We start from the raw sequence: 27,048 nt of genomic DNA, 5'->3' as shown, positions 1-27,048 counted from the left end.
ACCCTAATTCCTGCGCACATCACAATGTTATCTAGTAGAACCAAGCAGAATCCACGACTGCCAGTCCATAAAGCCCGGCTTTCAGTGAGTCTCGGCTCCCCATTGTGCTCACAGACAAGACAGATCTATTCCTGGAGTCTATCAGCTGCTCAATACCTGCTCCGGCTTCTGGGAAGAGCCACTTATACTGCAGTTATTCCGGTCAACAGCCTGCATTGTATACAACCTCAGGCTGTAATCTGCGGGATATGTCCTGCTATGGTCTATGGGACAATGCACACAACTGCAACTATGCATATTAAACACACTGATTATTTTTTGTGTAAATGCACAACCTGATGTGGATTTACAGCTATGAGATTACACACAGACACAATATATCCCACAGTGTGAACGGACCATAAAAGGGGTTTTCCATAGATATACTACCAATGTCCAGTATGTAGGGGCCCAAGAGAATATAGAGGTTGTAGGACGGAGTAAAGTGGAGTTTCTGACCTCTTATGCCATTTGTTATGATGCTAAATTAGACATTGAATAGCTATGCCGGCAATATTTATGGTGGAAAGTCCCTTCAAATCCAACCGAGGACTAAAATTTCAAGGAGTTTCTAGTCTTCTATTGATTTTCCCATAATGAATCAGTCTTTCATAGATTCCCATGATTTATTGGTCTCCTATAGATCTTCCCATTAGTTATTTATAGAACTTCCTATAATGCTCCGGTCTGTTATATATCTTCCCATAATGTAAAGCAACAGTCTTTCACCCATCTTCAAGTAGTGCACTGACTTTTCATAGGTCTTCCCACAATGCATTGCACTTCCTAAAAATGCAATGATCTTTCATAGGTCTTCCCATAATGAATTTGGCTTCCATAGATCTACCCAAAATGCATAGGTCTTCCCATAATGCACTGGTCTTCCCCAGACCTTACCATAATGCCTTTAGGCCTTGCTTCACACAGGAGACAATTGTGAGCCATACACTCTTTTGGCTGTAAGCCATAGAACGACACCCCCCCCCCCCCATACTCCCTGTATTCATCTCAGCCCCTCCATACAATAGGTATAAGTTATTGTGTCTATCATCACACTGTACGGGATAATCCTGCTAAGACCCTCAGCAAGGGAGCAGTCATAAATTGCTATAAAGTACACGCACCTTGCACAGGCACCCGCTGTACTACGTACAGTAGTAATATGAGAGACTGGAGGATATGCCGAGCCTCACCTTGCTCAACAAGGGCCATAAACCACAAGCACAGTCTATGAAGAGGCCAATAAATCTTTACAATGTTAGTACTTCTTATCTAAGTTTATACTATGCGGCCTCTATGACCCAGGGCAGCCCTAAGCAAATCGAGGACACACGAGAGTCTATAGGTAACATGAAAGCGCTAGTGAATTATCAACCTATAATGTGTGCTTTATGGCGGGAGCGTGAATATAGGTCAGTCCTGGTGTTTACTAAGGTTAATGACATAAAGCATGAAGTAGCTGCCGCCAACTTCCATAGCGGTTATTGAAGGGCGGTCTGGCAGGATCTAGGACCTCTTATCCCCCAAATTGCCACCCCTTTACAGATGCCTATACATACTAGCCTGTACCTATTTCATAAAGTAAATTGAGGAAATGCAAGATGCAAAGTACCAGAACCCCTTGCAGTGATTAGTCTAACTGTGACAGGGAGCTCTCTATTAGTCCACTCCAAAATTCTCCCCTCCAGTTGCGCTGGCACGTATACTTATCGGCGGTGATCGGTGTCCCGCGGTGCAGCTTCATGCCATTCCTGCGGCACTGTTCAAATCACCTGCTCCTGTGACCCCTCTTCTGTCTCCTGTTATTGAAGGCCGGAGTCTAATGCATTCTCTATGGGAGAGCGTGACTTCAGACCTTCAATCACGTGAGACAGAAGAGGGGTCAGAGGAGTGGGTGGTGTAAGACCACGCTGTATTTGAATGGCACTGCAGGACCAGAACAGCAATCAGCGTTGGCGAGTATACACTCCAGCGCGCAGCGGGGGGGCAAGTAAAATATTTAGCGTGAACTGCTACTTTAAATACCTTCTGGGGGAGAAGCGTCTGGTGGACATGGCTAAACACCTGGGGACACTGGTAGGGTCAGATGTTCCTTGTAATAGAAAGAAGGGCAAAAATTTAAGAACTGGAAGGTTCCTTATGTCTAGTGTTATACTGCCCCCCCAATGAATATAAATAAATGGGGTATGTTAATGCCAACTGTTCTCGGAAAGGGAACGGATGCATTTATTGCTCTTTGAGGATAAGGGCCGAGGTGGTCAGTATACAGGCTTGTTTATAGAGACTACATAAGTTATTATACAGGGCAAACCATACCCGTCAGCAGCACATCTCCCTGTGTAATAGCCACAAAGGGCTGCATGAACGATGACCAATCAAGGCTTATTCAGCCTCTCCAGTCTACTAGGGTCCTAAGGTTTAGCCATGCAGCCCTTTGCAGCTGTCAGCTACACAGTCCTCTTACACAGGGAGATGTGCAGCTGACAGCTGATGCTTTTTTCTCTAGGATTTAGTAATAGGGGAAGGTGGCGACAGCTCCGCATCTAGATGCAAAAACGTATGCAGTGTAAGCACAAAACCTGTTTATCTACATCTGACAGAGCAAAATCCTCAGCAGCATCAACACTATGAATAGGCAACATTGTATCGACCCCTCTGCTACACTGTAATATGTGGATAACAACTCCACAGAGCAGATATACAAATAATACTGCTGAATTCCTCCCAAGCCAACACGGAGGTCATCTCTGGATACATGGGCAGTAAAGTTGCAGAACTGAACACTCAGGAAGATTTGCAGAAAGCGATAAGATTTATGTATTTTACAGTAGAACAAATTGTATAAGTGTGGCGTCAGGGGTGGGGAGAGCAATTGGGTTTTGCAGCGTCATAGAAGGGTTTTGTAGGATCTGCTGACCGAAAACAACATCCCAAAGGTCAAGAAAAGTCGCTGATAATCATGTCACAGGACCGATCGTCAGGCGATAAAACGCCATAAGCACGCAGCTTCTTATCGGTACAGAATTTATCTATATTGTGTTATCAACGAACATTGTACCTTATGTGAGGAGGAGGCCCGGAGAAAGCCTGATCCTTACACAGCAACAACACTAATCTATAAGAATTCTCTTATAAGACGGCATGAGAAAGTATTACAGTAGATATATCCCTGTATATAGGAGTTATATTCTTGTATATAGGGAGCAGTATTATAGTAGTTATATTCCTGTATATAGGGGGCAGTATTATAGTAAATATATCCCTGTACATAGTAAAGTGTCTGCATCATAGTGGTGCTCAGCATGAATAGAAAAACAGATCATTCAATAAGCACAAGCCATTGAGACAGACAGTAGAAGCCAGCGGCATTCACCGGGCTAACTTTCGCGGGCTAACTTTCAGGCCAGATGAAGCGGGAAAGTTAGCCCGCGAAACGGCTGTAGCCACGGTTCACAGCACCCTTGGACCTGTCTCTCCCTGCCCTGAAGTTGCCTGCATGAGGACATCTTGTAAATAAACCACGATTACTGCATTAACCCGGTGAGTGCCGCTGGCTTCTACTGTCTATCTCAATGGCTTGTGCTTATAGTAGTTATATTCCTGTATATAGGAGCAGTATTATAGTAGTTATATTCCTGTATATAGGAGCAGTATTATAGTAGTTATATTCTTGTATATAGGGGCAGTATTATAGTAGTTATATTCCTGTATACAGGGGCAGTATTATAGTAGTTATATTCTTGTATATAGGGGCAGTATTATAGTAGTTATATTCCTATATATAGGAGCAGTATTAAGCTATGTTCACACAACGTTCTTTTTGACTAAAGAACGGACGCTGATTGAAATTGTGTCAGGGTCCGTTCTTTACTGCAGGGGCGGCATTGCATTGAAGTCAATGCAATGCCACCCACTGTGTTCTCACATCGCTATTCTAACTCTCGATCTTTAGAACGGGTGTTAGAATAATGTGCCTGTCAATTATTTCCGGACACTGTTCACTAAACAGCGTCCGGAAACATCAGCTGTTCACACAACGCAATGTGCAGCGCGGCCGCACACTGCATTGGAGTGAATGGCTAATTGATTTGCGGGCACAGCAAATTTTTGTGAAAAAAAGAACGTCCCTGCAGCCGATATGGAGGTATCGGCTGCAGGAACGGGCTGAGTGCAGCCCGACGACCGGCTGTTTAACAGCATCCGTTGCTATGCAACGGACGCTGTTAAACGTAGTGTGAACCTAGCCTTATAGTAGTTATATTCCTGTATATAGGGGGCAGTATTATAGTAGTTATATTCCTGTATATAGGGGGCAGTATTATAGTAGTTACAGTGGTGCATTGGATTAGGAAAATAATTTGTTCGGGACAGCGCTTGTAATCTAAATCCACTCTTAAACCAAAGCAAACTTTCCCATAAGAAATTATAGAAAGGCAGACAATTGGTTCCACACCCCAAAAATAATGATTGATTACTGTGAATAACATGTAAAACAGATTAAACAAACATTCAGAAACGGCAGAATATGTGATATTATAAGTTACTATACAGTAATGGAGAGGATGGGAAACACAAGGGCTGACAGAGACTGCAGGGAGCATGAAGGAATAAGCAGGGTATAAGTGGGCATGCAGCACTCTCTGTCCGGGGAGAGAGGGGTTACAGCTATGGAGAGATTACCTCCACAGTCCTGTTTCCTGATGTAAGCCCCAGCCTGAAATGGATAAGCTATGATATAGAAGGTGAGGGAAACTTCCTGGGTCAGAGTACAGGGCTGTAGACCCAGCTATGCAGACCATGCCCCTCCTCCACTCCCCCTCCCGACCAGTACAGGGAGCTCTTACACCAAAGCAATGCTCTTACACCAAGTCACAATTTTGAAAAACTGAGCTCTTAAACCAAAACGCTCCTAAACCAAGTTAGTCTTAAACCAAGGTACCACTGTATATTCTTGTATATAGGAGCAGTATTATAGTAGTTATATCCCTGTATATAGGAAGCAGTATTCTAGTAGTTATATTCCTGTATATAGGAGCAGTATTATAGTAGTATATTCCTGTATATATAGGAGCAGTATTATAGTAGTATATTCTTGTACATAGCAGTATTATAGTATTTATATTTTTGTACATAGGGAAGTGCTTTATATTCACTATGATTTCATGTTTTTTTTCATAGTTTGGTAAACACTCCAAATTTGTCCCTTATACTACAGCTTTCCTCTGGCCGCTGTCAGTCATATTACATATTACGGTACAGTTTCCTAGACTTTGCTTTGCCCAGTGCTGAATCAGCCTCCATCATAGCAAAGGTTGTAAACCTGGATTACGGCCAGATTTTTATGACATAATCTGCTAATCCTGCAATGTGATTGTGTAATCCTTATTTATAACACTGGGATTCATGGATTTGTTTAGTAAACAAGATTCTATTTTCCTCCGGTTTTATTTTTTTTCTAACATAAAAAATATAAATCTCTGGCACTGAGATAGACAAGGAACACAGTATATTCTATCAGATACAGGCCTTGTGCTACGGATGTATACAGTATATAATGGTTTAGATCGATGACATTCCTAGAAGTAGCCATATATTCTGCTCAATGCACCACCTAGTGATCCAGATCAGAAAACCTGCCCATTCCCTGGTGACCCCCAGGAGCAGAGCTTCTCCTGTGACGCAGAAAATAACCCCGGGGCAATGCTACACACTCCCACATAGGAGGAGAAGAGCGACCAGAGACAGCTGTTCACCTGACAGATCTGGGCTTACCCGGGGGTGGCTCAGCGCACATCTCCACAACTAGATGTTTCATCCTATAGCTCCACATGCCACCTCCAGGAGCTTTTAGGGCCGCCCATTACAAGGCTATGTTCATGTATAAACAACGTTATTTGACACTCAAAACAATGGCCGTTGTTTTGAGGATCAAACAAAGGTCATTGTTTCAAATAAAAATTGCACTGAAGTCTATGGACAACAAGCGGAAATAACGGACATGATTATGACTTCAATGGCCATAGTAAAAAACGGCTGTTTAACCCCTTCACGTCAGTAGATAAACGTTCCTACTGCAGATACGTTCCTGACTTCAGGGGCTGACTGATGTGTGTGGGAACGCTGCAGTGAGAGCAGTCCTGCACACATCAGTGTGTCCGGGGCTGAGGATAATGAGATCCCGCAGCTGCCTCTTATTAACCCCTAATGGTGCGTTTACACAGACAGACAGATTTTGGAAGCCAAAGCCAGGAATGGATTTGAAAAGAGGATAGATCCCAGTCTTTCCTTTATGACCTTATCCCTGTTTATAGTCCGTTCCTGGTTTGGGCTTCAAAGATCTGTCAGATAAATCTGTCTGTGTAAACGCACCATTACACACTGCAATCTATAGCGTTCGCTGCATTTAAGGTACTCAGTGATAGGACAAGCTCCTGTCACTAACTGATGCAGGGGTCCCAATTGCTTGTATGGACGGGCAGGGGTAAGTAACTTACCTTAGTCCTGTCAGATCAGCCATCTATGCATAGAGTCTGCTCTCAGGCAGGCTCTATAAATAGATCGCAGGTTACAATGATCTATGCTATGCTATGGCAGAGTATAGATCCGTACATGCAATCTAATGATTGCATGTTTTACAGTGAAAAAAAAGTGTAAAAAAAAAAAAAGTGTAATAAAAAGTTTTTAAAAGTATAAAAAAAAAAAAAAAAAAACATTATAAAACCCCCTCCCAATAAAAGTTTAATACCCCCTTGCCCATTATAAAACTAAAAATATATTTTTTAAAATAAACATATTATACTGTATGATCTATTAAAATATATCATTATTGTTCCCGCACGGTGAATGGTGTAAACAAAACAAAAAACACACAGATGGCTGATTTTTTTTAAATTATATATCAGGAAAAAAAAAAAAAAAAAAAAAAAAAAAGCCATCAAAATTTTTCTGTTACACCAATATGATATTAATAAAAACTAGCAAAAATGACACCTCAACCAGCCCTGTAGGTGGAAAAATAAAAGTGCTATGGCTCTTAGAAGGCGGGGAGAAACATTGCATTAATTTGACCCAGACATCCGTGCATCAATGGGCTCGGTCTTGAAGGGGTTAATACATTGTGTGAAATAATGGCCATTGTTTGCATTGACTTTTCATACTGCTATGATTTGCATTGAACCACAGTTATTGTCATAAATGTATGCTGTGTGAACCAAGCCTACGTAAGGATCTGGTATAACCATAAACCATCAAATCTCGCAGTATATTACATCAACTATGTTGGATGCATAAACATAGAAAAAAAAACACAGCTCAGAAAGCATCACGACCACCATCTCTTAATATAAACTATCAATCAATTTGAAGACTTGTGGTAAAACCGCATGGCTAAGTGTTCTCCGCTACACTGTGGTCCCGCTAGGTCCCACCTTTATTTGCAGATGGCGGCAGGAAATTGATTTGTTTTGTTATGCAAAATATTCTCTACGGTAAAGGGAGTCCTGTGGGGAATCAGTATAATGTATCTGCTCATATAACACAATCTCACAATGCGCAGCGCTGTCTTCTGCTCCATATATGAGAGGTGTAGCACATCAACAATGAGAAACACCAGTGAAAGTCTCCGCTCTGCAATTATCTCACCGGAGAACATGAAAAACAAGATCAGCAGTCAGTCTGACAAGTTCTACACCCCCCCCCCCCCCCTCCCGTCCTCCTAAATGGTGTCACAACCTCTACTGTACAGATGTAGATAGACCTGGGAAGGTGCACAGACCTGCAGGGTCACATATCCAAACCATTCACTGACAAGGAAGAGACAAAGTAGTAAGATGCAATATGAAAAATACTCTGTGCTGCTGTGGGCCTGCTGCTTCCACTACAAGGCTTGTGTCATCCTCCATCTGTTACCCCCTCACATCACATCACTGCCACCATTATATGCAGCCCTCTTTCCACTATCCAGACGAGTACCCATATCTCCTGAAGTACTCTGTGCTGCTGTGAGCTCTGTTCCTCCACCGTGTAAGCTCCCACTTGCAGGGAGAGGAACAGCGAAAACATGACCCTGCCCCTGTTGTGTCACCCCGCCCTCACAAAACCAGCACACTCCTCTCCTGAAAGGCTCTGTGCTGCTGAAGAATCCTGCTCCTTCACTTATATAACCCAGCCTCATAATAATCTGAGATCGCAAGCTGCCCTATCCTCACCTACACGGCTTTCCGAAAATACTCTGTGCTGTTGGGGCCCCTGCTCCTTACACTCTGTAACGTTTAGTCTGTCACCCAGTTTGCTTCTATTTCTCATACACACACAGAATATATACGAGATAGATAGATATCTTACGTATACAGTATATATATTCTATGGATTGTGGAATTGTGTATTTGTCTATTGCAGACTGCCGACTTGTCACATAGCTGGAGGCTGCGTTACCAGGTGGACATAGAAATGTATACAGAAACCAACACGAGCCTGGATGTGAAGACTCAATGACAATGCGGAGAAAGAAACAGTTAGGGTTGAGTGTCAGATGGTATTTCCCCAGACAACATCTCGCAGAGCGAGGGAACATGGCTGTCAGATCTCATCCTGCACCGGCCTCAAACGTGACAACATCCAGTAATGGGCAGAAGATTTTTTTTTGATCTTCGAGGAAAAAGCCTAGCTAACCTGATTTAAAAGAGTTTTCCAAAGAACGGAAAGCCCAAGTATGGCTACTATAAGATCAATGGGGATTCGTGCCCATCAGTTGATTTAAGGAGCTTCTGCAAACCCAGGAACATTCTCAATTCCTTTTAGGCAAAGCCCAATTCAGGGAGTGGCAGCTGTAATTGAGCCAATAGAATGAATGAGATGAACTGCAATACCAGGTATAGCCACTACCCACTATATGGCGCTGTCCTTGGTAAGACATGATCATGACAATTATTCCTTTTAATCAGCTGATCACAGAAGACCTTGGCTGCGCCACATATCGCCATGTTGTGCTGCAAGTAAAGAGGGTCATTGCTGCCAATATATACCATTGCCTGAGGCTTATAGCACACACCTATGGACTGGTCACCGCCCTCCACCATATGCATAGCCAGGTTACTCCACGCTCTGCTAAACATGAATACATATAGTGAACCTGTCCTCACAAGTCATGTCTAATATTACATTACAAACACAAAGCAGGACCACAAGGTGTGGGAAACGCCAAGTCAGCTCTGCTGCATATCAGCGGTAATGCGTAGTAGTGCTGGTAGGTGTCAGTGTCACAATAGAGTGTTAAAATACACAAAAGAATGAAACCTCAAAAGGGAGGAAACAAACAAAGAGGATACAAGATGGGAAGACGTGACTGAATGTACTTACATGTCAGCTAGGAGAATATTCAGCGACATGAATATTTATGGTGTGATCTTACTATAGCATCATGCTAGTTATGGTGCAAAAACATTTTTTTCTCCAAAGATTTTCCTTAGTTTCTCTTCTGCAGCCTTCATGTTCTCAAATGTAGTGCAACAGGAAATCCATCAGAGGAGATAAACAAAGACCCAGTAGGTCCCCAGCCTTGGTCTATCTTCTCCTAAACAATCCTCTAAGCCAGGGATGGGGAGCCTTCAGCCCTCCAGCTGCTGCAAAACTACAGTTCCCATCATGCCTGGACAGCCACCGCTTTAGCTAGCACGGGGAGTAGTAAGGGCCCTATTCCATGGGGCGATTATCGTTCGCATAATCGTTAACGATAAACGATCCAAACGACCGCTATTACGAAAGACCTAAAATCATTCACCCATTTACATGGAACGATAATTGTTACTTATGATCGTTCTTGCGGTCGTCTTGTCGTTGCTATTGCGTTCCTCACTACTGCGAACAACCGAACAACTTCTTATTCAATGCGAATGATTTGCGAACGAGCAACAATAAAAATAGGTCCAGGTCTTATTGAACAAAGAACGATTTCTCATTTGGTCGTTAGTCGTTAACTGCTATTCAAACGAACGATTATAGTTCAGATTCGAACGATTTAACGATAATCTGAACGATAATTGTCCGGTGGAATAGGGCCCTTAGTTCCTGCTCTTTATCAAATAAACCCCCCCCCCCCCCGGTGGTCTGCCGTATTTTAAAAATGGCTGGACTTCTCCTTTAAGTTAAAAAAATATATGTATTTTTATCTCTAATTTTGACAGCTGTCTGCGACGCTGTAAAACATATGCAAGTATATTGCTATACGTTTGCATATGTTTTCCACTAACAAAAAAAAAAAAAAAAAGTATACTTCTTGCTCTTCTATAGTACCACAGACTACCAATCTGACACACATCGGGCTAGACGTTTGCACTGCATTTTCAGGTATATAAATGTATGGTTTAGTACAAGGATGGGGAATTTTTTGGCTTCCAGCTGTTAGAAAACTACAATTCCCATCATGCCTGGACAGCCTTTCCATGAGTTGTAGTTTTGCAGCAGCTGGAGGGCCAAAGGTTCCCCCATCCCTGGTTTAGTAGAAAAAAAAGCAACATATTCTGGCCATCACTACTGGAGAATGGCAGCAATTTCTATTTCTGAAACTTTTATTGGACAGAAATTCTTTCTCAGGGACAGCTGTCTGCACAAGTTTGAGAGCAGAGAGGTTCAGCACTGGAGCAGTGAGCACTGGAGATACGACATAGTTCACACTGCGAATAGGGTAATGTGAGATCCGGGGCACAAAAATTGGTATAAATAAACTTTAACCCTGGGTCACACGGCTCAGAGTATTGAAGATATCAGGACGCCCCCTGATCTAAAAATATAAGTATTACGCAGTAAAAGGGCGTTCCTTCCGGAGCATAGAGGAGAAGATTAACCCTGAAACTGCAACTATTAGGGGGAGGATGGGTATTAACGCGTTTCATGACACAGCCGTACGACATATCAGTTCTCATTTTTATTACATTAGTTTTCCATAAATCTAAAGTGAAAAGAAAGTCTATGAAAGTGTAAAAGAAGAAACAATGGAAAATTTACAGAGAAGGGAAGAGATGCTGGATTCTGAGACACGTTACACTCCAATTTTTTACTTCCAGTTTCTTGCTTCCCCCTTTAAATCACTGACATATGGTATAAGTAGTGACAGCCAGCACGCCGGCCCTTACTACTCATACAGCATCAGACTGTGCCCCTCAATGATAATGATTGGGCCTCATTCACACGGTATGTGATTACTGAGCATACAGCTTCCCCCAGCTCCGTCCATGCAGGATGCATGCACTCTCAGCCCGGCCAAGTGTGCATGTATATGTGGGGATTGAGAGAAAACAGTCAGCGGAACCACCATTTGGCTGATCGTTATTGGAAACAATAGGCTAGCTTAAAGGGGTTATCCTAGGTTAGAAAAAGAATGCACCTTATTTCCAAAACAGCTCCACACTTGTCTCCAGGTTGTGTGTCTCCAGGTTGTGTGTAGTATTATAATTTATCTCTAGAGATGAGCGAACCGGGTTCGGGTTCGAGTTGATCCGAACCCGAACGTTCGGCATTTGATTAGCGGGGGCTGCTGAACTTTGATAAAGCTCTAAGGTTGTCTGGAAAACATGGATACAGCCAATGACTATATCCATGTTTTCCACATAGCCTTAGGGCTTTATCCAAGTTCAGCAGCCACCGCTAATCAAATGCCGAAAGTTCGGGCTTGGATCGACTCGAACCCGAACCCGGTTCGCTCATCTCTATTTATCTCCAATCTCTTCAATGGAACGGAGTTGCAATACTGCACCCAAGCTGAAGAAAAGAGTGCCGCTGTTTCTGGAAGAAAAATTATGTTTTTCTAAGCCAAACTCACCGATTTTAGCATGACCATCCAAGCTGCCACGTGTTTGTGGAGGGCCTGTAAATAGGCCATATGTCTCCACGAGCTGTCAGCCCCCTCTCCAATCCCCACATACACATGTACGCTTGGCTTGACCAAGCATGCATGTATTCTGATTAATTCAAGGGATCTATTCGGATTTGGGAGGATTCGGACTCCTCTGGCAGCGGCTTATCTCCCTGAAAAGAAGCGGACAGGGCACTTGAAATCTTATATTCCTGGTTCTTAATGAGTCAAGAGGCCTCATTAATAATTGATGGACTCTAATACACATGACCCGCTCTACACAAAAATAAGCAATAAAAACTGCCCAGGATTACAGCCGAAGGGTCCATTTACACACACAGATATCTGCCAGATTTTTGCAGCCAAAACTAGAAATGGATTTGAAAAAAAGAGAAATCTCAGTCTTTCCTTTATGACCAGTTCCCTGTTTATAGTCCATTCCTGGCTTTGGTTGCAAAAATCTGTCAGATAATCTGTGTGTGTAAACAGACCTTAACGGTCTGCCATTAGAGGACCGTCAGGCAGCCTAAATAAACACTACATTATTATTAGCTGATTTAGCCACCTTACATCTGGTGACCAGGTGTCAAACTACAATTCCCATCATGCTCGGACGGCCAAAGCTTTGATTATGGTAGTTGTAGTTTTGCAGTAGCTGGTGTGTTGACAGTCTGATCTAATGTAAACAGACACCTATAGCACCTTTGAGTTACTAGATCAGTTTCTGCCATGACAGCAAAAATACAGCTGAATGCTGCGCTATTCTTGCCAGGAAAACTCATATCTAATGGGTTAAAAGATGATGCATTCAGTAGTAATGCCGCCATTCTCTGGCTCATGCTCCAGATATGCTTCTGTTTGGTCAGCCTACAGTAACGTCACTCTGCAAAACTTTCCAGAAACAGAAAAACATTGCTATTGTTTCTTCTCAAGAACAGCGCCATCCCTGTCCGCAGGTTGTGTGTGGTATTGCAGCTCAGCTCTTTTCACTTCAATATCAGACCCTTTTTTGGAGGTAAGCTGTCATAATCTCGGACAACCCCTTAAAGGATCTTTGCACAGTCATCAGCATCTTGCATTTGTTACAAAGTCACAATACCAATTACATATACACACTTCCAGTTGATCATTGACTTCCGTCTCATAAAACACCCACTCACTTATTATGTATATCATCTTATCAGAACTATCCCTTCATTCTTCATGCAGCCCGATAACACTAAGGTAAAATTACAGTGAAGAAATTATATATATATATATATATATATATATATATATATATATATATATATATATATATAATATATATATATATATAATATATATATATATATATATATATTTTTTTTTTTTTTTTTTTTTTTTTTTTTGCTTTCTTCCAGAAACAGCGCCCTTCTTGTCCTCAGGTTGGGTGCGGTATTACAGCTCAGTTCCACTGAAGTGAATGGATCTGAATTAGAATTACACATGCAACCTTAGGAAAGGGGTGGCGCTGTTTTAACAAGAAAGCTGTGCTTCATCTAATCCTGGATGATGCATCTCCACCTCAACCTCCATGTAAAGCAATATGGGTTCTATTTCTGGTAATGAACTCCGCCCTGAACCAAAATTACAGAAGATCTCCGCCCGGACCGTCAATTACAGAGAAAACTACAAAAGGAGAAGGGACCACCGATCCTCATGTACCCACAAGCTTAAAATAAGGATGGTGGTGTGCGGGTGACCTGAGGCCTAGACTGGTCCACAATAGATGTCACGGTGATAGATGTGGTAAGTGTAGCCACCATACTGGGGCAGAGGACGGGACAACATCAAAGGGACCTCGAAACAAATTATTGGCTGCCAAAGTCTTTGTTCAAGCAGTGCTGGCATTGCAGACACAGAGATGGACGCTGTCCCTTTAAGGAGAAATGATACAGAGTATCAAATATAAATCACAACAGGAACTAACAGTGACTGTAAAAAAAAAAAAATCAGAATGACATGAAGAAATACATAGGGATGTTCTGCAATGTTTCTCCAGGAGTATAGGTTCCTCAACTGGAAGCAAAACTACAACTCCCATCATGCCCTGACATCCGAAGGAGATGTGGTTTTGCAACATCCAGAGCGCCACACATTGGGCAATAGAGCCCTAATGTAAACCAAATTCTATGAATCGCAGAATTTTAGATATCCACGCGCTTCCAGCCAATTCTGTGAAAGGGGAACTGTGAGCAAAGGTCAGAAACTCCAAATACGTGTAAACTTCTCACTCAAGTTCTTAAGACTTTAGTCACATCAGATTCTTGAGAGAGGAAGAGCTGAGTAACACCCTATATGGCTGCTTACAGACCCTACTGAGATTTCTTAAAGGGGCTGTCCAGGCTTAGAAAAACATGGCCGCTTTCTTCCACCTCTCCTTACCCCAGTTTGGGCGTGAAGTTTGCAACTCAGCTGCATTTAATTGAGTGGAGCAAAACTGTAATACCGCACAGAACCTGAGGACAAGGGTGGCGCTGTTTTGGCAAGAAAGTAGCCGTGTCTTTACTAATACCCCTTTAAAACCCCATAATCCTCTTCATTCTCTATGACAGGGATGAGGAACCTTGAGCCTTCAGTCTGTTGCAAAACTACAATTCACATCATACCTTGAAAGCTAAAGCTTTGGCTGTTGCATGATGGGAGTTGTAGCTTTGCAATAGTTGGAGAGCCGCAGGTTCCCCATCCCTTCTCTATAAAAATAGTCAGTCATTATCAATATGATCCTATAGTAAGATGTACAGGTAACATAAGTACCATTGTGTGTATATGGAGTCCTGCACCGCCCGCCGCAGCTGTCAGATTGACATCATCACCGCTGCCAGGTACATTTACCTGCAGGTGACTCAGGACGATGAGCCACTCTGACTCTTACTTTCTCCTATTATTACACTATACACATCACACAGGATGACCCCCTACTTACAATATGCTACATGACATCATCGAAACAAATGATCCCTCTAAAATAATATCAAAATGAATATAACTCGATAAGGTGGCGTAACCCAAGTCACGTGACTCCATCTCAGCCATAACTGTGCCCCTATACAACATGAGCAGACTGTGTACACAAGCTCAATGATGTGTGAGCGAGGCGTGTGTGTATTGTGTTATGTGACAGCTGTATCTATACATGATGGATTGTATCTATATGGTCTGTGCTGCCCTATATGTATGTAAATGGTGTATTGTATGTATACAAAGTATATGATGTAACGTGCATGTGCAGATGATATAGTCTTTGAATGTGTATCTATACATATAATTGTGTATGTAGATGATATATTCTATGTAATGACCTGTATGTAACGTATGGCTGTATATACGTAGACTGTATATATGAGTTATATAACTTCTATATGTTATATAGGAGCCATACTGTATACATATTATACGTTGTATACTGTGTATATGAAGTATATAGTATCTATACATTATAGTGTGTGTAGACAATGTATAGCTATAGTGTATATAGTATGTATACTGTGTATATGAGGTAATATCTGTATGTTATATAGTATGCAGACAATATATAAGAGCTGTAGTGTATATAGTATGTATACTGTGTATGTGAGGTATATAATATCTGTAGGTTATATAGTATGTAGACACAATGTATAGGAGCTGTAGTGTATCTAGTCCATTATGTGTATGAGGTATATAATAAATAGTACTGTATATATAGTATGTTATTTATATGAGGTATATAGTGTATATACTGTGTATACAATATCTGTAAGCTATGTATGTTAGTATGTAGACAAGATGTATAGGAGCTGTACTATATATAGAATGTATGTTATGTATATAAAGTATACAGTATATAGTATGTATGCTATGTATATTGTGTACATAGTATGTTTGTAATGTATATGTGGGATATATATATATATATATGGTATATAGGATATGGTATATAGGATATGGTATATAGGAGCTGTGGAGCTGTAATGTGTAGACAATGTATGGGAGCTGTACTATATATAGCATGTATGTTATGTATATAAAGTATACAGTATATAGTATGTATGTTATGTATATGAGGTATTAGTATGTATGCTATGTGTATTGTGTACATAGTAGTAGGACCTGTAATGTATATAGTATATATATGGTGTATATAGTATGTATGTTATGTATATGAGGCATATAGGAGCTGTAGTGTATATAGTATGTATATGGTGTATATAGTATGTATGTTATGTATATGAGGTATATAGCATGTATATGTGGTATATAGTATGCATGTTATGTATATGAGGTATATAGGAGCAGACACAATGTATGAGGAGGACACAATGTCTGTTATGTATATGTGGTATACAGTATATAGTATGTATGTTACGTGTATGAGGCATATAGAAGCGGACACAATGTATGAGGACACACTGTTATGTATATGAGGTATATAGTATGCATATAATGTGGTATATAGTATGTGTGTTATGTATATGAGGCATATAGGAGCGGACACAATGTATGAGGAGGACACACTGTCTGTTATGTATATAAGGTATATAGGAGCTGTAGTGTATATAGTATGTATGTTATGTATATAAGAGCAGACAATGTATGAGGAGGACACAATGTGTTATGTATATGAGGTATATAGTGTATATAGTATGTATGTTATGTACATGTGGTATACAGTATATAGCATGTATATGAGGTATATAGTATGTAATGTATATGAGGTATATAGTATACATATAGTGTGTATATAGGAGAGGACACCATGTCCGGCGGCTCGCTCTCCCGTCAGCTCCTTCTATGGTCACACACGGCTGATCCCGGATCCCCCCACTCACCGTCCGCGGTCCCCGTCATCTCTATCAGGGTCTCCTCCTCTTTCCTCCCGGAGCGGATCATGGTTCCCGGCTGCTCCCCGGTTGTTCCCCGGGACGTGAAGAGAAGCCGAGGCCGGGAGCTGCTGCCTGTAACACGGGGGAGCCGGCGGATATAGACTCCTCACACACCGCGGCCTCCTCCGGCCCCTCCCGTCTCCTCCTCCGTCTCCTCCTCCGCCCTGTGTATACTGAGGAGGAGTACCTGAGGGGGCACTACACCTCCCAGCGTCCTCACTGGCGGGCTCCTGCTGGGGGTGATAGTACCGGAGCCCGCCATATCTATTATACATATATATCCCTAATGTCTCCTCATGTTGAGCCGTTACCCCTAGCAACCGGTCAGCCATATGCTGGTGGTCACATGACGCCCCCACATTATACATATAGGTTGTTACCCCTAGCAACCGGCCAGACAGTGGCAGAGGTCACATGACACCCCCACCATATCTATTATACTATCCCTAATGTCTCCTCATGTGGGGCGGTTACCCCGAGCAACCGGCCAGACACATTGACAAAATGGCGATTATTAGGATTAATCTAGATTATTAGTTAATAATTCTGTCAAAATCTTATATAGACAACCAGAACCTGAAATGATAGAATCATTGAACCCCCAAATATCTCCTCTATATGTCCTGATTGATCTATATAATAGTGGGGCCCTGACAGGTTGCTATGGGTAACAGCGCCATTTTCTACAGGCCAGGCTTTGCTTTAGGTCAGTCTTCCCTCCGCTCTGTGGCGCTCCAGCTGTTACCGCACTACAACTCCCAGCATCCAGGCGGCAGGTAATCTATGACACAGGGTACACCAAATGTATGTGTGGTTTGGCGACCATTAGATGAACTACAGCCTGCAGCACATTCATCCCCCTCCGCAGAGCATTCACCCTCCCTGCAGCACATTCACCCCCTTCCACAGAGCATTCACCCTCCCCGCAGAAAATTCACCCCCTTCCGCAGAGCATTCACCCTCCCCGCAGAACGTTCACCCTCCCATGCAGAGCAGTCATCCCCCTATGCAGAGCATTCCCCCTCCATGCAGCACATTCCTCCTACATGCAGCACATTCCTCACCTGCATGCAGCACATTCCCACTCCATGCAGCACATTCTCACTCCATGCAGCACATTCCCCCTCCATGCAGCACATTCCTCCTCCATGCAACACATTCATCCCCCATGCAGCACATTCCCCTCCATGCAGCACATGGAGGGGAATGTGCTGCATGAAGGAAGAATGTGCTGCATGGAGGAGAGCAATGTGCTGCATGGAGGAGAGGAATGTGCTGTGGGGAGGAGGAATGTGCTGCGGGGAGGGGAATGTGCTGCATGGAGGAGGAATGTGCTGCATGGAGGGGCGAATGGGCTGCATGGAGGAGGAATGTGCTGCATGGAGAGGAATGTGCTGCATGGAGGGGGAACGTGATGCGGGGAGAAGGAATGTGCTGCATGACGTTCCCCCTCCATGCAGCACATTCCTCTCCATGCAGCCCGTTCGCCCCTCCATGCAGCACATTCCTCCTCCATGCAGCACATTCCCCTCCCTGCAGCACATTCCTCCTCCCCACAGTACATTCCTCTCCTCCATGCAGCACATTGCTCTCCTCCATGCAGGACATTCTTCCTCCATGCAACACATTCCTCCTTCATGCAGCACATTCCCCCTCCATGCAGCACATTCCTCCTCCATGCAGCACATTCCTCCTCCCCACAGCACATTCCTCCTCCCCACAGCACATTCCTCTCCTCCATACAGCACATTCTTCCTCCATGCAGCACATTCTTCCTTCATGCAGCACATTCTTCCTTCATGCAGCACATTCCCCCTCCATGCCGCACATTCCTCCTCCATGCAGAACATTGCCCTGTAATACACTTAGGATGGGTTCATACTGAGGAATTCTCGCGGATAATATCGGGGGAATTCCGTCGGCTGTCCGCGCGCATGTCCTTGCGCCTTTCCGTGGGCTCCATAGACACCATTCTATGGGCCGGCGTATTCCGCTATCCGCCGAAAAAAGTGACATGTCGCTTCTTTTGGCGGATAGCGGAATACGCCGGCTCATAGAATGGTGTCTATGGAGCCGGCGGAAAGACGTGCGGCCATGCGCACGGACAGCCGACAGAATTCCGCAGTTTATCCGCGAGAATTCCTCAGTATGAACCCACCCTTAAGCTATGTTCACACTGCGTATATGTCCGTCCACATATTTTCGCGGCCGGACATATACGCGGTAAACTCCGGCCGGGGATTTACGCTACTTGCGGCCGGCTACGTACGGACCGCGAACTTACGCCCGCAGTCTACTTACGCTTCCCGTGCACCCTACGTAGCGATCTGACAGCGGTCTTTTACTTGGAAATCTTCGCCGCGCCCCGGACACCCCACAGAACCTTTTGGATCGGCACAAAAAGCTGCAAAAATGAAGAAATCACCACTGCGTACGGGACCGCATGTTACGCTACGGGCGTAAGTTACGGCATTTTCGTCCTCAAACAATGGTCTGGTTCATTTTTTACGGCGCCGCGTACGATCCTGGCGTAAGTTCTTACGTAGTGTGAACTGTGCAGCTGTACATCGTATACTTTCCATTGTACGCAAATTACATAAATCTCCGGACGCTTATTCTCGGAACGCACTACATCCAGAGACTTACGTAGTGTGAACATAGCCCCATGGTGCGTTTACACAGAGAGATTTATCTGACAGATTTTTTAAGCCAAAGCCAGGAACGGACTATAAACAAAGAACAGGTCATAAAGGAAAGACTGAGATCTCTCCTCTTTCCAAATCCATTTCTGGCTTTGGCTTCCGAAATCTGTCAGATAAATCTCTGTGTGTAAATGCACCATTATGGATACAGGAGAGATATACACACAGAGAAGCACAATGACTGCGCACTCGCTCTATCACTCTACACCTTTTTCCCAAAATTTTTTTCCCTGTTATACAGAGATGGACCCGGCATTATATTATAACAATAGAGAGGAGTCCCATCCGCTAGTCAGAGATCACAGGCCGGAGCCCATGGACAGTTTACATGAGAGTTTCCTCTAACACCGGGGGGCAGAGAGTGTCAGGGACGTGTTTATAGCCAGAGACAAATATAAATATCTTCTTGGGTAAGTGGGACAACCCCATAAAGGATTGACTTTTAAAGGGGGATTTTGAGGATTTTGCGATTGTCTGTGTAGTTCGCACCCATCACAGCTCAGTGGTTGGCGACCGCCCATGTGTAGGAATGAGCCGCCATGGACTATACTTAGCCTGACGGTAATGGCAGCCTGTGCGTGAAGCCTGTTATTTTCTCCATACACATTCACCACAATAAAGCTGAGTAACAAGCTCTAGATGGGGGATGCTGGGAGTGGTTGTCACGTCGTACAGTACTATAATATACAACCTGTAGCACAAGCCTTTCATTGGTGTCAGGGCCTGGGTCAGTAATCTGCCACATGGTAACTCCGCCATACATCACCACCCTACGTTATCACCGCCCCACGTGCCTTTTTATTTTACTTTTTTATACATTATTTTTATTTTATAAAAGAAAACTTGTGGAATCTTATATAGATACATTTTATTATAGATAGAATTTCAGAAAATTAAACATTATAGAACATTTTGTAGATATAATAACAACCATTATTTTACATAAAGAGAAAAATAGAATCAAAAGTTTCTGCAAAATAAAACTTTACCCTTCTTGTTTTTCAGGCATGTTGGGTTTCAGCTGTTCTTGAGGAGGTAAGCGGCTGCCACAGTTGTCTGGAGGTGATAGAGGGGTCTGGCAGCTTTCCCCCTTTCAGAACACATGTACGCTCACCCAAGCTGAGCATACATAGGTATGTAAGCATCTGAGGAGATATCTCCAGTTTTCCAGTACTTATTAGTTGCTGTATGTCCTGCAGGAAGTGGTGTATTCTTTCCAGTCTGACACAGTGCTCTCTGCTGCCACCTCTGTCCATGTCAGGAACTGTCAAGAGCAGGAGAGGTTTTCTATGGGGATTTGCTGCTTCTCTGGACAGTTCCTGACATGGACAGAGGTGGCAGCGGAGAGCGCTGTGTCAGACTGGAGAGAATACAACACTTCCTGCAGGACATACAGCAGCTGATAAGTACTGGAGGACTTTTTTTTATAGAAGATTTTTGTTAATAATAGTAAATTACAAATCTCTGGCACCTTTTGATTTGTAAGAAAACCCCTTTAATAATAACCAAATAAATACATTAATTAATTTTAAAGAATGACAGAACCAAAAATAGTTAAAAAAAAATTGTTAATAATAATTTCATAAATTACTCAAAATAATAAGATTAATATAAGTGATTTCTTCCAAAATTTTACCCATGTTAAGAAAATGGAATCTACTTTTTTTTTTTTTACACCCCAAACCTGCCTTCTAACACACAGAAAAGCAGCGCCACCCTTGCCCATGGTTGTGGATGGTATTGCCCCTCAGCCTGTGGACAGGAGGAGTGCGGATCCTTTTATGAAACTGCCGGAAAATCATTTTACTGCTCTTTTACAAAGTTTATTTTATTGTTTTTTCCCGTTCACTTACACAAGGGGGTAATTGTGCCAGACGTAGGACAACTCTACTAACACACTGTAACAGAACGACTACCACAAATCCACTGTGATGCTGCACCGTGACCTTGCACAGAAGGCGGTGTGACTAATGGCGGGATGTGCTGAGCTCACATCTCTTTGCTCCTCTGTATCACTTCCTGATCATGTGAGGATACACTCTGTGTGTATGACCCCACATATCACACCCTGTCTGACAGTATATATCATGTGTTCATATATACAAGAACCGTATAAAGGATATACAGTGGTACCTCTGTTCTTGAACTTAATTGGTTCAGGAAGGCAGTCTGAGAACAGAGCAGTGTCTTCCCATAGGAAATAATGTAATTGTGGTTAATTGGTTCCAGCACCCACCAATAATAACCTACAATATCATTGATAAGTGCCCAGTATAATTCCTACAGTACAGTACACGACAACACTATACTGTACAGTACATTATACACAAGAAATGTCCAACAAAATCAGCAATTATAGTACAGTAGTCACCAACTCCTCACCCATCCTTTACTGTATAGCGTCCCCCCCTCATCCAAGCACTGTAATGGATGGGAGATGGTGGTGCACTGACTGTACTACTACTGTACTGTATATGCACTCCAGCAATCTTATACAGCACTGTACTGTACAGTCATGGCCAAAAGTTTTGAGAATGACACAAATATGATATTTTCACATGATCTGCTGCCTTCTGGATTTTATGTGTGTTTGTCAGATGTTTTTATCACATACAGAAATATAATTGCAATCATATTATTAGTAACAAAAGCTTATACTGACAATTAGAATGAATGAATGCAGCAAGTCTATACTATTTGCAGTGTTGCCCCTTCTTCTTCAGGACCTCTGCAATTCTCCCTGGCTGCTCTCAATCCACTTCTGGACCAAATCCTGACTGATAGCCGTCCATTCTTGCACAATCAATTCTTGCATTTTGTCCACCCGTCTCTTGATGATTGACCACAAGTTCTCAATGGGATTAAGATCTGGGGAGTTTCCAGGCCATGGACCCAAAATCTCTATGTTTTGTTCCCTGACCCATTTAGTTATCACCTTTACTTTATGGCAAGGTGCTCCATCATGCTGGAAAAGGCAATGTTGATCGCCAAACTGCTCTTGGACGGTTGGGAGAAGTTGCTCTTGGAGGACATTCTGGTACCATTCTTTATTCATGGCTGTGTTTTTAGGCAAGACTGTGAGAGAGCCGAATCCCTTGGCTGAGAAGCAACCCCACACATGAATGGTTTCAGGATGCTTTACAGTTGGCATGAGACAAGACTGGTGGTAGCGCTCACCTCGCCTTCTCCCAATAAGCTGTTTTCCAGATGTCCCAAACAATCGGAAAGGGGATTCATCAGAGAAAATGACTTCACCCCAGTCCTCAGCAGTCCCCTCCCTGTACCTTTTGCAGAATACCAGTCTGTCCCTGATGTTTTTTCTGGAGAGAAGTGGCTTTTTTGCTGCCCTGCTCCAAGAGTCTCCGCCTCACAGTGTGTGCAGATGCCCTCACACCTGCCTGCTGCCATTCCTGAGCAAGCTCTGCACTGCTGGAAGCCCCATCCCGCAGCTGACCACACTTTTAAGAGACGGTCCTGACGCTTGCTGGGCTTTTTTTTAGGGCCCTGGAGCCTTTTTGGCAACAATGGAACCTCTCTCCTTGAAGTTCTTGATGATGCGATAGATTGTTGACTGAGGTGCAATCTTTCTAGCTGCGATACTCTTCCCTGTTAGGACATTTTTCTATTAATGGAGCAATCACTGAAACAATGTTAGCTGGTCCTTAAAAGGCCGGGCTGCAATGATGTTGAAATGTGTTTTGGGGGATAAAGTTCATTTTCTAGGCAAATATTAACTTTGCAAGTAATTGCTGTTAAGCTGATCACTCTTTATAACATTCTGGGGTATATGCAAATTTTAAAAACTGAAGCAGTAGACTTTGTAAAAATTTATATTTGTATCATTCTCAAAACTTCTGGCCATGACTGTATGTGAAGCTTTACCAGTGCTAAACTCACCAGGTACAACCCACCATCTATGCTCGCAAAAACATTCAATACCAAGCAAAGTTCGAATTGGGAACGTTACTTCTTGGTAAATTTTCGTTCGAATAACAAACAGTTTGAATTCAGATGGTATTACCGTACTTCAAGACTGGGGAAGCAAATTTCCTTGAAGATATTGTTTTAGAACTGACCTGTTTTAGTTCAGAGCAGTTGAGAACTGAGGTACCAGTGTATATAAATCTGGAGACCACCACCATTTGTTGATTCACAATGGCCTTTATATGTGTTTTTAGCCTTTTAGGTAGCATCTCTTACTACAGTCTTTACACTTCTCAACTTCAACCAGATCATGACACCCCTCCATTGATTACAATGGGAACATCACATTGAGTTGGTGACTAGCACAGGACCCCCTTAATCCCATAAGATGAGAGTTTTCAGGCATTTGTGGCATATGCTAGGAATATACTGTAAATGTATAAGATGGGAATACACCTATGGTTCTATTAACCAACGTATGGCTCTTTATCTATTGCAAAAGTACAACTCCTATCGTGCCCTGACAGCCTTTGTCATGATGGGAGTTGTAGCTTTTCAACAACTAGACAGTTGAGGTCATATATCGAAAACAGGGGTTCCAAACCTGCAACCATTCAGCTGTTGCAAAACTACAATTCCCATCATGCCTGCATAGCAGGCATGATGGAAATTGTAGTTTTGCAACAGCTGGACAGCTACAGGTTTGGAACCCCTGTTTTCGATATATGAAACTACTTGCAGTTACTGTTTTTTGTAATCTTATAGCGCCATCTAGAGGACATTCTATGAAATGAGACAACTCAGTCAAAAAAGCGGTTACCTTCTAATTACTTCAGGTCCCATTGATCAATGAGGGTCCCCTGTTCCTTCTCACTACTTTTTAGAAAGAGACTGCATTTCTTCAATTCACATTACGTTTGTTTAAAGCTCAATCATAGATACTCCACTCTCTCCTTATTCAAACCTGTCTTGACTATGGTCATGCTGACTAGAGATGAGTGGACCTTAAGCATGCTCTGGTTCGTCTAAACCCGAGCGTGCAGCATTCGATTAATGGTGACTGAAGAATTAGATGCAGCCCTGGGGAGCCCTGGAAAACATGGAAACAGGCTATGGCCATAGGCTGTATCCATGTTTTCCAAGGCTCCGTAGGGCTGCATCCAACTTCTTAAGCCACAGGTAAATGCCAAATTCTGCATGCTTGAGGTTCGCTCATCTCTACTCAGGACCCCCATACTAGTGGGCAGTGGGGCCCCTTCGACAATGTAAAAATTATCACTTTACACATATATATCACATCCTTTCCTGTTAATGAGATGGTTTTTTTAGTTTTTTTTTACAGGAATCTCATGAAACAGATTTGGTAGAACAACATAGATTAGTTGGTGAGGATGGTAAAGGCAACATACACCACCATTGCCAACCAGGTAAGGTCTTTTGTGGAACTATATAAATATAGAAAATTCTTGGATGGGTTTTAGGAGCTTATAACTCATTGCCTTTAAATGCCAACCCTAGACTCTCACAGAGTTATTGTAGCAGCCAGTGAGTGTGGATTGGACCACATTAGGGAGTGGAGTCTAAGTGACTTTTAGGTCTTCACCCTGTATCCTGCTCCAGGATGCGGAAGCTGGTTTAAATAGGTGCAGGTGGCTCTGGATTGGCAGATGGCAGTAGCAGGTGAAGACAAGTTGCCTCTATAAATCCAAAATAGTGCACCCTAGTGGCCAGAGGTACCATTGCAGCAGCAGGAGGAAGAGGAGCCCCAGAACAAGCAGAGGAGTGGACAGGACAGTGCCAAGGGTGAGTCTTCTCTTGCAGTGTTACAGTTATCCTTTGTCATGGGGAGAGGACAAACCCCCCTTGGAGGAAACCTCTAAGGAATCAAGGCAGTGGGACTTCTCTTCCCTTAGGCTTTGGTGGTTGTAAAATTGGGGTCCTTAGCTGGTAGTACTGCTTCTCTTTCAGTTAAAAAAGAACATCGATGATAGTGATGATGCAAGGTATCCTACTTGACTTCCATGATGTTCTTGAGGATGTTGGTGACAGAGAAAGATAAAAGAAACAGTTAAAATTATAGTTTTGCATGATAAAAACAAGAATGGTGGGTTTAACTTCATGCTTAACTGGTGTCTATTGCAGTGGAGGTAGGTTTCTGCTACAGCAAACTTCCTACCAGACAATGGGAATCCATTGGCATGTATACATATAATTTTTTATTTGCGTGTTTTAGATATTGGTCAGACGAGAGGGAAAAGGGGAAAGTGTTGTTATGTCTTGCAATCTTTTTTTTTTTTAGGAGGAGGAACTCACCAGTCCATCCAGGATGGTCAGCTCTACAGGGGATTGCTGGGTATAATGGATAGACCAAACGCGAGGAGGTGGGTCCCCTGGATCACTGAGGTGTGCTGATGTACCTTCTCCAAGCCCTCAATGTTCACCAGAACTCGCTGCAGAACAGGGTGGGCTTCACTGCCGGAAACTCCCTGGTTGCTATCCTTTGAGAAAGTCCTTGGTGACCATGGACTGAAGGAACTGGAAGAGTACTGAAGCCCAGGAATTGATGCTCTTCTTTTGCGGTCAAACTTCAAATGCGATGGAAAGATGTTGTTCAGACTGGAGCTAAGCAAAGAACAAGAAAATAGACAAGATCCAATACAGCTTGAAAAAGGTCAGAAGGAAGCGAGGTAATGGCGGATAGTAAAGGAGAACAGACGTGTTTTGCTGACTGAAACACACCAACAACTGAGCACAGAGGTCTGGAAGTAATGGCTATAAATACCCTTAGGTGGTCGGCCTAGAATTCACTAGGACTTGTGTGCTGAGTCTATAAATATAAGTTATCAGGTATATGCCTGCTACTAGAAGAAGCCCAGTCCCCCAAGAAGTCTGCTCAGCAGGAGAGAATCTTCTGGAAGACCGGCTCACTCAGACAAAGCAGGAGAGTGATGACAGATGACCAATGCACAGTGCGACCCGCAGCAGGTACAGGATAACGGACATGACCGCATGCCATTACACTGGGACTGGTTGCATTTCTGTAACTTCCATTGAGTTTTAATGGAGTCCAAACTTAAATGTTCCACTGCCCCTTTATACACCCCAATCCTCACCCCAGTTGGGCTGGTGGGAAAGAACAAGGGACTTGGAATTACACACCAACTTTTTAGATATATACCTAATATATAAGGATTTACCGCCACATGCCTTTGATACTACCGCATAATATGTACAAGAATCCACGTCCGCATGAACACGTGGGGCATATAGCGTCCATTCTATTGATCCTGTAAAAGAAATGTAGGGGGTCATTCCATCCAAACTGAACCTTATCGTAACACCCAGTTAAACCTAGTAAAACTGCAATTTAAACACTAAAGTTATAAATATACATTAAGAGTCTTAATGTATATTTATAACTTTTGTGGTTAAATTACATTTTTTTAATTATCTGTTAAAAAAAAATGTTTAACTAGGTGTTACGGGTGTTACGAAAACGTTCAGTTTGGATGGAATGGCCCGGGTATAATATAACTGGTGAATTATAATGAATTGTATCAATCTGTCATTCCACTTTACCAAGACTTTCCTTAAAGGGGTATTCCAGGGAAAATCAATAATTTAGCAATGGAAAGGGTTAACCAAGGTT

The 27,048-nt window shown here is 42.9% G+C and overlaps 1 protein-coding gene and 1 long non-coding RNA gene across 6 annotated transcripts in view; one reads left to right on the top strand and one right to left on the bottom strand.

The window, feature by feature from the left end:
• The window catches only part of ANO5 (anoctamin 5), a 60,972-nt gene extending 43,883 nt beyond the window's left edge, over positions 1-17,089 (bottom strand). For 2 of the 5 annotated variants that reach the window (XM_069965104.1, XM_069965108.1), the window contains exon 1: positions 16,720-17,087. In XM_069965104.1, the coding sequence (XP_069821205.1) occupies positions 16,720-16,780 (61 nt within the window). In that variant the 5' untranslated portion in view covers positions 16,781-17,087. Of the gene's footprint in view, positions 1-1,163; positions 1,194-16,719 lie in introns of those variants that run through there. The other 3 variants (XM_069965102.1, XM_069965106.1, XM_069965107.1) reach the window with 3 other exon arrangements.
• A 61-nt stretch (positions 17,090-17,150) lies between these two features.
• On the top strand, positions 17,151-26,701 carry LOC138787848 (uncharacterized). The gene is made up of 4 exons (XR_011362523.1): positions 17,151-17,549; positions 20,481-20,608; positions 24,742-24,826; positions 25,699-26,701. It is a non-coding gene; the product is annotated as an uncharacterized lncRNA (long non-coding RNA).
• The last annotated feature ends 347 nt before the right edge of the window (positions 26,702-27,048 follow it).

This window comes from Dendropsophus ebraccatus, chromosome 4, assembly GCF_027789765.1.
Source record: "Dendropsophus ebraccatus isolate aDenEbr1 chromosome 4, aDenEbr1.pat, whole genome shotgun sequence".
In the NCBI taxonomy this organism is placed as follows: Eukaryota; Metazoa; Chordata; class Amphibia; order Anura; family Hylidae; genus Dendropsophus; species Dendropsophus ebraccatus.
Note: the sequence above shows the minus strand (reverse complement) of the source record. Positions and strands in the feature narration are given on the sequence as shown.